The 12093-nt window shown below is 34.4% G+C and overlaps 1 protein-coding gene across 6 annotated transcripts in view; it reads left to right on the top strand.

Moving 5' to 3' along the window:
• Positions 1–11127, top strand: part of HCFC2 (host cell factor C2) — a 40655-nt gene extending 29528 nt beyond the window's left edge. The window contains exons 13-16 of one of the 6 annotated variants that reach the window (XM_057741887.1): positions 223–360; positions 2055–2240; positions 3154–3439; positions 10399–11127. In XM_057741887.1, coding sequence (XP_057597870.1) covers positions 223–360; positions 2055–2240; positions 3154–3439; positions 10399–10406 — 618 coding nt within the window. In that variant the 3' untranslated portion in view covers positions 10407–11127. The other 5 variants (XM_057741885.1, XM_057741886.1, XR_009054695.1 and 2 more) reach the window with 5 other exon arrangements.
• Positions 11128–12093: the final 966 nt, after the last annotated feature.

Raw genomic sequence — 12093 nt, 5'->3', positions numbered from 1 at the left:
TACTGACTTAGAGAATGCCTGTCACTCCCTATGTTTGAATTGGCATCCCTGTTTCACTGTCAGTTGACCTAATCTGTTAAGAGTTTATTTACTGATGAGCTATTAATGTTGTGGTGTTTATCCATATACCTACTTGTAGATCACTGCATGGATTTATTAAATCTTGAAATTTCTTGTATGTTCAGTAAGAGTCTACATAAATTTTTCTTTCTCTGAAATTAGAAAGAGACTCCTTCAAATCCAGTGGCCACAATGAAAGCAGGAGAACGACAGTGGTGTGATGTAGGAATTTTTAAAAATAACACAGCTTTGGTGAGCCAATTTTATTTGCTGCCAAAAGGGAAGCAAAGCATCTCAAAGGTAGCTATTGACATATTTTCTACACTGATAGTTATAAGCTTAAAGAATGAGGTTTTAAAAAATAATCCTGACTCAGGACATTAGAATGAGTGAAATTGGGATCTGTTTACAATCTATAATTGCGAGTTCTATATATGTAGTTATCTTGTATTCTTTTTTAAGGCTTTTTTAAATAGAATATATCACAAGCAGGTTATTTAAAAAATCTTATACAATCACTGGGCGGATTTTGAGTCATAAATAATATAGTCTGGCCACTACAGATAAAGATTGTTTGAAATATCTCTAATTTTGTTACCTGGTGTGTTTAGACAATGGAATTTTTTTTTTTTTTTTGGGCACACGGGCTTAGTTGCTCCACGGCATGTGGGATCTTCCTGGAGCTGGGATCGAACCCGTGATCTCTGCATTGGCAGGCGGATTCTTAACCACTGCGCCACCTAGGAAGCCCTGGAATATTTTTTTTACTTAGAACTTTTGTTATTCCTAATTTCACAATTTAAAAAATTTAAAAGCCCCTATGCTATTGAATACAATCTAATTGCCCTTAATTCTGAAGTCCTTTAAAGAGGAGCTCATATATATAGATGAGACATTAACGCTCTATGAATTATGAAATAGATAACAGGTCTAAAGCATATTGAACTAATTTTTTTCTGGAATGGGGAGTCTCAGGAGGGAATTGCCAAAGAAATAGATACTCAGTTTGAATCTCCCAAAGATCTTACAAAATGAGAATATATCATTTATCGTTATATTTTAGTTTCTCTAATATTACTTCTGGTGTCCCACTTTTGCATATTGAGTTCTTCCAATTCTTGACAAAAATAGATGCCCTGGTTAATAATTTGTTAGTATTATGCCTAACAAAATTTCTGCCTGTAGTTTGATTTCATGTATCTGGAAATATCCATATCTAAGGGCATAGTAGCTATCTGTTTTTCCCAAAAGAAAAAACCATAAAATTTAGAGCCAGTAAACTTGAGTCATTAGTTCCAGCACTTGACAGTGTGACCTTGGGCAAGTCACTTGTTTAACCTCACTGTGACTCAGTTTCCTTATCTGTGAAATGGAGGTGACCTAACTCCATTAAAAATGGGATGATACATTGGCACTACCTGTCTCACAGTGATGTAGTGAATTAGGGAGAATATGTAAAAATTGTTTGAAGATTGTGGATGTTATGATCTTCCTACCCAGAGTATGCAATCCAGTTATTTAGTATAGCATTTATTCAGCATCTGCTGAGTATTAATTTTTAAAATGCTCTGTACTACATGCTGGTTGTTCCTTTTGCTTGCCTATGTCAAAAGTGTATTGTTCCTGGCTAGACTGTTTGACAGTAAGTCTTCTGAGATTTCTACTCCAAGTTAAGTTTATATGGAGATAGTTGTTACTTTGTTTATAGTGGTCAATTTTTTCTATGTCTGTACTCTTCATGTGCAGAATATCCTTATATTTCTTTCTATAACCAGTGATTCTCAACTTGAAAGGCACTTTTCCTCTGGATGAGAATCACCAGTTTATGGGTTTAGTTACTGTTGTATTGGGGGAGTTCATTCCATGTATGAAAGGAAAATAAATAATGTGTACTGCAACCCTAAGACATAATTCATTCTTTAAAAGTTTTGTTAGTTAATGAAAAAATAATTAATTGCATCTTTTCTTTGACTTTTGCATATGTTACATTTTAGATAGGAAATGCAGACGTACCCGACTACAGTTTACTTAAGAAACAAGATCTTGTTCCAGGCACAGGATACAGATTCCGGGTTGCTGCCATCAATGGTTGTGGAATAGGCCCCTTCAGCAAAATCAGTGAATTTAAAACTTGTATTCCCGGTTTTCCTGGAGCTCCTTCTGCAGTCAGAATTTCAAAGGTGAGACATCAGATCAAGACTTAATGATTTAAATTACTGAAACTTTGTACATGAAGTAAAACTATCAGTTTGGAGATTCTTGTTAGTGTCTGATGAAATGAGAGATATCTAAAAGGGGTGGATTAAAATTTTTTTAAATATTTTTTGCTAATCATTCATGATATTTTTAAGAACCAAACTTTCAAGCAGAATTACAGCATCCAAATTTTAGAAAGTCAGGGAAATCTGTGTATGCTTCTTAAGATTAACTTTGTTCTTTTTGTTAATGAACCAAAAAGTTTTGTGTTGGAGAATTTTAATAGAATACATTCAATTGGATTATATTTTATCCTAAGGTCCTATGCCTATTTAGAGAAGAAAAGGTCTGCTTTCAGATAAGAAAAATTCCTTTCTTGGGGTTGTACAGGCAGACATTTAAGCCTAGTTATATTTTTTAATTCAATCTACAATGAATTAAACATTGTAGATCCAATTAAGGTAAGTTTTTAAAAATCAGTAATAATGGGGGGGACTCGAGGGGAGGAGTCAAGGAAGGGAGGGAATACGGGGATATGTGTATAAAAACAGATGATTGAACTTGGTGTACCCCCCCCCAAAAAAAATAATAATCTTGGGGAGCAGAGGGAGATTTACAATAAGTCATAAGCTGGGCTATACCAGGAAAACATTATAACTAAAATTTTCCTTGCCATTTTGATAGATTAATAGATGTATTCCAATTTTCCATTCTGAATAATAAATTGAAGTTTCACAATGAAAAAAAAAATCAGTAATAAAAGTTCTAACATCAAATGCAATTACTTTAGTGAAAAGCATCTTGTGTTCTAAAGATAGACTCAACATAATAAGTGACATTAGAGAAAACTTCAGAACCTTTATCTGTTTCTGTTTTTGTTTTTCCCCTCTCGTCAAGAATGTTGAAGGTATCCATCTTTCCTGGGAACCTCCAACTTCACCTTCTGGAAATATTTTGGAATATTCAGCCTACTTGGCTATCCGCACAGCACAAATACAAGATAATCCAAGTCAACTTGTGTTTATGAGGATTTATTGTGGCCTAAAGACATCATGTGTAGTAACTGCTGGGCAACTTGCAAATGCACATATTGATTATACATCCAGGCCTGCCATTGTGTTCAGGATATCAGCGAAGAATGAAAAGGGATATGGACCAGCTACACAAGTTCGATGGCTTCAAGGTAACAATAAAAAAGCACCTTTAAATTGATTTTTTTTTTTTTACTGAAGCTATTGTGATGATTATTTATTAGTAACTGGTTTTGAAGATTTGTCATTTAAAAAAGTATTCTCTGACTGTATTTCTAGCAGTTATGGATTTGAGTTTGTAAGTTGTTCTGAAAATGTATTTGCTCAATTCTAGATCCAAATAAAAGTAGAAAAGAAGCAAAGCCTCTCTGAAAATTAGTATATGAATTCTTCCCTACAGTTATAGCTCTTTTATAAAGGAAAATAGTAAAATTAAGATAAAAGCTAGAAGGCTTTATTACCCCAGTATCTTTTATACAGGCCATGTAACTCAGTCATCCTAGAGTTATTGAAATGATTCTAGTAACTGGCTGTTGTACACTGTGCTGTCGTATATAGTAAACATTCTTTACATTGTAAAGGCCCTGTCTTTGAGTACTCCCTCTAACTTTATTCTATACAAGCAGTGGTCCTCTAACAACTATATTCTACTGGATAATATTTGTAATACTGATTTTAGTAGCCATTTGATTCATTTCTTTATCTACAGTTAGCACAGAGCTTAAGAAATTAAAAAAAGAGGCAAGTTCAGAAATTCTGCTCTTGAATTTTTATCATTTTCCAAGAATCATGGCAACATACAAAAAGAATAATGGGTTTTCTTGATTCAAACCATGTTGATATATTGGAATATATTTTTGGCCAAAGCACTTATCTGGCCCTCAGTCTCCTGATTAATAGATGAGGGAGTTAAAAGACCTTTAAGGTCCCTTTCAGCATATAAAATTCTGTATGTTCATCAGAAGTGAAGTATATCCCTAAACATTTTAATGTCTGCCTCAGTGGATCTAATTTTGGTTTTGCTGAAATTAAAATGTTCATAATTTAAAATTCAAAGTTAAAATACATGTCCTCCTTTTGAAGAAAGAAAGAAGCACCTTAACGGGACATGAGTTTTGAAATAGTGTTTAAACATTTGTAAGATTTTTGTAAATGCTCTAAATGTTTTATTTTTGCATTGTTTTTACCTTGAAATTGTATAAACTTTTTTACAACTGAAATATAAGCATTAGACAGCTTACTCAGGTTCCATTACAACCTTAAAGATACATATAGGCATTATGGATACTCTGCTATAGGTAACTTGTTTTAAACCTTTTAGAAATTTCATGGTTCCACTGCCTATTCGAATCTGGAATGAATATACAGAGCAATAATTGAAGAAAAGATATTTCAGACTAAGAGCTGCAGTAACTGCAGGAGCACAGGTCTTTTTTATACCATGCGACCTTATGCCAGTTTAGGTTGACTGAGTAGCTATGTCGTCAAACGTCATGTATAATACTCCAAGCAAAGATGGATTTAATTGTGCAAAATTGATATATATGTATGTTCCAGTTACTAATTTAAAGTGTATAGAATATTTTAATATATAATTTTTGTAAAGAACTGGGATTTTTATACTACAGTATTTGTAATTAATGTGTCCACTAATTGAGTTTCTCTTGAAGAAAATATGCAAACTGTTAAGACACATAATGAGTGATTTCCAAACTCTAAAGGTAAAATAAATGCACTACTGTGGTGTTAGAATACCTTTTTTGTGGCTATATGAATCCATAATCTTTAAATGTGTACTTTACAAACATTGTTTACAAGGAGCTTCTCTGGTTTGTTATCCCAGCACCTCCCTTGGTGAGAGCTTCATTCTGCATTTGTTAAATTCATATGCTTTGCTTTTGGCATATGCTTGCTTTTTGCACTAGTAGAATTTTAACTTACCTCATTACTATGTTTGTAATCATTTGTATAGCTTCCATAATATGTCTGATATATAGGCTAAAGAAGTACTTAACCAAAGTTAAAATAAATGGTAAGCAATTTTGCACATATTAAATGCTAGGGTTTGTTGTGTGTATGTGTGCATTTGGTTATAAAAAGAGTAAGAATGGAAAGTTATAGTAAGTATGTTTCGAGCCCAATTATTTTAATGATCTATTTGCTTTATTAGGAAAAGGTCTGGCTTTTAACCCCTTGTTCTCTGTATTAACAATTTTCATCTTGAAGCACTTCTCTTAATGACAAGGAAAAAGTTGACTTTAAGCAAAGAATAGAATATTTGTTTGAGAGTGTACATTTATACCTATTTAGTGTTTTGTTTAGTTTACTTTGCTTAATGCCTCTTCTGTTCTAGATTAGGAGGTGAATATGAACCTGTGGTTCTAAAATATGTCTTATTTTCTAGAGAGAAAGGCAGTCTTTCTGTACCACGGGATTTGTTAAAATAACAAATATTTTTACTTTGAGAATTAGCCCAGATTCTTACCATTTTTTTACATTTGTACATTAAGTACTAGTCACATTTATCTCTGAAAAATGATTGGTGACAGAAAAATGCCATTGAGAAATCGCTGTGGCTTTGACATTAATAGTTAATAAGAGATCTTTGATCTATGTGTTTATGAATAGAATGGATTGGGGTAAATACAAGAGAAGTGCATTTAGCTTCTTACGATTTGCACATTTTCTAAGTGAAGATCCCTTTGCATAGCAGTGGGTTATAACATGCAGAGATCTTTCATAAGAGGATTTACACTGAGCTAAATTACTTTCTTTACTTCTCCCAGCTGGATAAGCAATTCAGGTCTTTGTGCCACAGTCCTCTTCCTGGACTCTGCAGCTGTGGTTCACATAAGTAGTAAAAAGATTTTGCTTTTGCATGCTCTTAGAATTATGTTTTCTAAAATATTGTATTGGCTTCATTTTAGTTTAGTAAACTGGCAACTTAACTAGAAATAGGGTATTATAAACTCGCTTTTATCTGCATTTAAAAAACAACAACAACAGAAATAACCTATTGCATGTATGAGGCCCCTGGCCCTATAACCCAATTGGATAAATATAATCATCTATATAAGAAGGTAGAAGTGTTGATCCATTTTTTCAAAGGTTTGTAGACTAGCAAAGATTTGTTTCAGTTAGAAATATGGCCTACTATAACTGGAGATGTTTTTATTTTTAAAAATTGCAGCACTTGTAGCATAAAAATAACTTGTAACATTGGATATGAAGAGATTATTAGTATTTCAAATCATAGTCCTCGGATCATGAATGAAGTAGGTTACAAAATAGACTTGGTCCTTGATCATTTAAGGTATAACTGACAGTTATGTTTTCCAAGACTAATTTTAGGCAGTTTTATGTATTGTGTACCAATGACATGTAAAATAAAGCACCTTTTCTATTATAACCAATTACAGGTGTTATTTATTTTGAACTACGTGGAAGAAAAATTAGTGGTGGCAGAGTAAATCTAGAAATGTTGATTTTGTATCATTCACTTAAAATGATATAGGCAGTCTCATAAAGAATGAGTTGTGTCTAAAAACTTGTTTTATAAGTTAGTGGATTGTGTTCAGGAGTCATTTTCTGATAGAAATGCAAAGTGTATCTAACCTTTATTGTAGCTAAACTAGCATGCTTGAAAGTAAAAAGGCAAATGGCTCCAAGAAATAGACTAAACCTGTTGTCACCTTTTTTTGGTCTTTTTTATTCTTTTTTTTTTTCTTTATGCTTTTCATTTTAATTCACAGCAGCCGGTCTTATGTCCTACTACTCCATCAAAATGGCTCTAGCAAAGGTCAGAGATAACGTCTCATTTCCCAAATCCAGTGAATTCTTTCATTGTACTTAATCTTGTCATTTGAAACTTTAACCACTCCCCTGACACTTTCCCATGTTTTTAGTTTCTGTTAGACTGTGCTCTCTGTCTTTTTATGCACCTCCTTCTGTCTGCAGTCCCCTTTTCCACTCCCATCTTGTCTCCATTCGTATTTTCAAGATTCATGTAAATGTTGCCAACCTGATGAAGCCTTTCCTGACATACTTCATTTCTGGGTAGACTTGACGCATTTTTCTTGTGCCCCCACTGCCCTTAGTTCAGTCTTCTGTCATAGCAGCTATGCCTAAAAGATGTGTGCCCTTATTTATTAGCCTTGTTCTTCTCCCCGTGCCAGATGGTAGGTCTTTAAGGCAGGGGTCTTAAAGACTGGGTCCTTATCTCTCTTCCATATCAACCATTTGGCTGGTACTTAAGTATTTTAACAAATGATTAAAGAAAATTGTCACCTCTACATCTCTCTTTGAAAGGAAAAGAGATTTTAGCAGATTTCATAAGCCTCTGGGGGAAATACAAGCTCCTCCTTGGTCTTACCCTCCCCTGCTGTTACATAGGTTCCTAAGAGAAGTCCTGGGATAAGTAAGAGATATGTCACATATTTACTAGGCTAAAGGGGATTTAATGTGGGTGTGTATAGGTCTCTCGAGAGGAATTCTTTTGATCTAAAAAGATCTGAGCATTTAGTGAGATAGGTGGGCATTGCTGAATAATGATTTTTAACTTTAGAAATATTCTTAGCTCATTTTCCTGATCATCCAAAGTCAGTCTCTCTGATTTTCATATAGGAAAGCCATGGACAATTGTCTAACTTTAGAAGAAGCTACCTACCTATTTAATATGTAAGCACAGGGAGCTGCTGGAGGACACAGAACACCAGCATTGGAACCACACTGGAGTCTGTCAGGTCACTGTTGTCACCTCTAAGCTTATAGGACAAAGGATTCTTACACTACTGAAAAACAGGGTAACGTTGGCACACTTTCCTTCCAAGTTTCCCAATTATAGTTGGGAGTCCTTATACTTACATATTTCTGTAACTCAGAAAAAGGCTCTTTAAAAATCATGCCTGGAAAAACATGAACTGACATTCTGGAGAGAAACAATTCTATAAATTGAATGATGAAAGAAAAAGCTATACCAGCCTCCTTATTCAAAACAGATTTCTTTACCTTCTATTTCTGTATCTGTATAAGGTAGCAGCTAGTGTTTGTTTTTGAACATAGACTAACTTTGTCCACTAGTAAGTCATGGTCCAACAAATGTGTAGTTCTGTCCATTCCTCCTCCTCTCTGAAAAGATAGAGCGGAAGTTCCCTCCAAGCTTAAGAAAAGTTCTCTCCCTATTTCTCTGTTTCTTATGGGAGAAGGTGGACAGAGCTACAAGTATAAGTATATGCGATGTAACAAAGGTGTGGGTGTGCCACTTAAGGCAGCACAGCCTGTAAGAGAGTGGGCAGGGCTCTGGTGGTCCAGCCAACTGCTTGATCTGAAATCATCCTGCTGCCAGTTGTGGTTTAGCACCTCCTGGTGGCATTGTCCATTCCAGCTTACATATGGGTAAGATTTTGGGTCTTGTAGCAAGCAGCCTAGGATTTTAAAGATAGGATAGTGATTTCTGGAACTTTCTGAATGTTTGGAACCCACTTGAGGAGATTGGACCTGAAGGACGCACTGTCTACTCTCCATTTCTTGGGAATGTGTTGCCAGACATTTGCTGCCAGGCCTAGGTTACCTCTTGCACCACCTTGCTAACCCAAGATAGTAACTTTAGCCTGCCTTGTTGGATACGAGGGATGGATCCAATGATTCAAGATCCTTTTTTTTCTAATTTCTAAGTTACATACCACAATGTATAGCTAATCCCCTGAATCAGGTGAAATTGCACTGTGACTGTGCCTTGTTTAATTTGCAAAATGGCACTGGTGGTGATGACCCTGGCAAAGACATGATTGCAAAATTGTTATGACACTTGTGTCCAACCTGGGCACCTGTTATTGACCAGCATGGGGAAACAGTCAATAGCCATCATGCACTTTCTGTATTTTGGGTTGCTTAACACATAAATGCACTATTAGGAGAATGTGCCAAAGGGAATTTGTACTTTTGAAAGTCAACAGAATTCAGTAAAGAGGCAGTGTCTTTCTCAGTTTACTTTGGGCTTTGTATCACCTATCATTTTATTCTCCACTGTATACAAATAATTATATCCAGTGAACAAAGTAACTAATGAACCAGAATCATGCCAGTGGCTGAACCAATTTGGCAGAGGAGTACTGTAACACTGCCACCTCGTTAGCTGCTGACTCTCTGGGAACCAAATTAACTTCTGTGAAGAATAGCCCTTATTAATTCCTTTTTTCATATTAGTATGTACTTCTTCCCCACCAGTTACAATAATTGGCTGATATGTGATTCAGGACAGTGGCTGAAATATCAGATACTCCCTCTCTTTGTTGATGAAATTATATCACATAACCTTATATCTTTTTTCTTTTAAAATGTTTGTTGAGAATAAATAAAATGATCACACATGTATTCAGTCTTCAGCTTAAGAACTAGAATACCCTCAGACGTGTAGAATTCCCCCACTTTGTCTTCCCTCCACACATACCACATGAAGCAAACATTATTCTGGATTTTTTTGGTAATAATTTCCATGTTTTCATTTATGGCTCTGCCATCTGTTATGTATCTCTAATAATATATTATTTAGATTTACCTGTTTTTGAACTTTTACGTAAGTAGTATCATGCTGTATGTATTCTTCTGTGACTTTTTTCTGACATTGTTTTTGAGATTCTTATCCATGTTTATGCATCTAAGTGTATTTCCTTTGTTTGCACTTCTGTATAGTATTCCACTGTATGACTATACCACAATTTATTTATCAGTTCCCCTGTTCATGGAGATTTGGATTGTTTTCAGTTTTTTGGCTTTTCTGAATGATGCTGCTGTGAGCATTCTGCCAATTACAGTGTAAGCTCGGTGTGGGCAGGGATTTCGTCTGTTTTGTCTGGTTTTGTCTGTTTAACACATTCACAGTGTCTAGAACAGTGCTGGCACGTGGTAGATAATAAATATTTGAGGAATGAGTGAATTCTCCTGGTGCACATGTGCAAGAGTGCTCTAGGGCAATTGTGTTTAAAGTATGGTCCAGGGACTCTTGAGGGTCCTTCAGACCCCTTCAGGGGAGTCTGAGGACAAAACCATTTTCATAAGAATACTAAAACATTGTCCTCTTCCCTCTCATTTTTCACATTTAAATGTTTTCCAGATATATGATGACATCATCACTCTGACAGCTTATCAAGTGTGTACCTGTGTATTTTTGTTTCGAAAAGGTCTGTTTTGATTTCTAATATGGTAAATTTTGGTAAATATAACCTGCATGAACAACAGCTGTTTCAAGTACTCAGTGATTTTTAAGGATGTAAAGAAATCCTGGACCAAAAATTTGAGAACTAATGCTCTGAGAAGCAGGTTTTACTCAGTCACGCAGAACTATTTTCTACAGCATTTGTACCAATTACACTCCCACTGGCAGTGGTTGAGTGTCATTGCAAAAACAATTATATCTCAGCACTTAATCTTGACTATCTTTTATATTTGCCAATTGGATGGTGATTATATAGTATTTTACTGTGGGTTTAATTTGCATTTCCCTGGTTACTAATGAAATTGAGTGGTTTTTTTTATATGAACATGTTTCCTCTTATGTGAAATACCTATTCATGTCTTTTGCCCATTTTTCTATATGGTGTGTCTTTTTTTCATTGATTCATATGATCTCTTTATATATTCTGGATGCCAGTCCTTTGTCAGTTAAACATGTTGTATGTGTTTTCTCCCAGTTTGTGTATTATCTTTTGTAATTGTATTGAATTTATTGATTAGCTTGGAGAAAATTGATAACTTTTCAATAATGAGTCTTCCCATCCAAAAACATTGTGTATTTCTCCATTTGGTTTTCTCTTAATATCTCTCAATAAACTTTAACAATTTTTCTCCGTAAAGGCCTCCACGTCTTATATTAGTTTTCTTTCTAGGAGTTTTATATACTTTTTAATGCTGTGGTAAATTTCTTAAAATTACACTTTCTATTCTAAGTGGTTGTTGCTGATTATAGATATATTGTTGCTATGTGTTGATTTTGGATCCAGCAACCATGCTAAATTTTTATTAGTTCTAGATGTCTTTTTGAGTTTTTTATATAATCGCATCATCTGAAATAGTGGCAGTTTTCTTCCTTTGTGATCCTTCTACCTTTTAAAAAATTTCTTCTTACATTTCTGTACTTGCTAGGATCTGTAGTACAATGTTGAAAAGAACTCATAGTGAACATCCTTGTCTCAGCCCCAATTTAAAGGAAATGCTTTTGACATTTCAGTTGAGTATTCTTTTTTCCCCACAAATGGGCTTCATCAGGTTAAGGAGATTCTCTTCTATTTCTAGTTTGCTAATAGTTTTATATGAATGAATGTTGAATTTTATTGAATGCTTTTTTCTCTTCTATTTAAATGGTTGAATTGTTTTTTCTTTTAATGTTGGTGTATTAAATTATGATAGTTGACTTTTTAATATTGAATCAATCCTTAATTCCTAGGATAAAACTAATTTGGTCACAGTGTGTGTACATTGCTGGGCTCAATTTGAGGATGTTTCCTTTAGGATTTTTACCTTTATGTTCATGAGTGAAATCAGTTTATAATTCTTTTTTTATGTCCTGTCATTGTCTGGTTTTGGTATCAAGGTTATACTAGTCTTATTAAATGAGTTTTTCAATTGTCTGGAAGAGTTTAAGATTGGAACTAGTCTTTAAAGCCATTTGGTCATTAAAAGAAGGTTTTAAACTATTGATTCATTTCTTTGAGGGTGATAACATCATTAGGATTTATTATTCTTGAGTCTGTTTTGTTAAATTTAATAAATTCTTGTGGGGATGTCTCCATTTCACCTTAGTTTAAAACTT

The sequence above is a fragment of the Hippopotamus amphibius genome, chromosome 7 (genome assembly GCF_030028045.1).
Source record: "Hippopotamus amphibius kiboko isolate mHipAmp2 chromosome 7, mHipAmp2.hap2, whole genome shotgun sequence".
Classification (NCBI taxonomy): domain Eukaryota; kingdom Metazoa; phylum Chordata; class Mammalia; order Artiodactyla; family Hippopotamidae; genus Hippopotamus; species Hippopotamus amphibius.
Note: the sequence above shows the minus strand (reverse complement) of the source record. Positions and strands in the feature narration are given on the sequence as shown.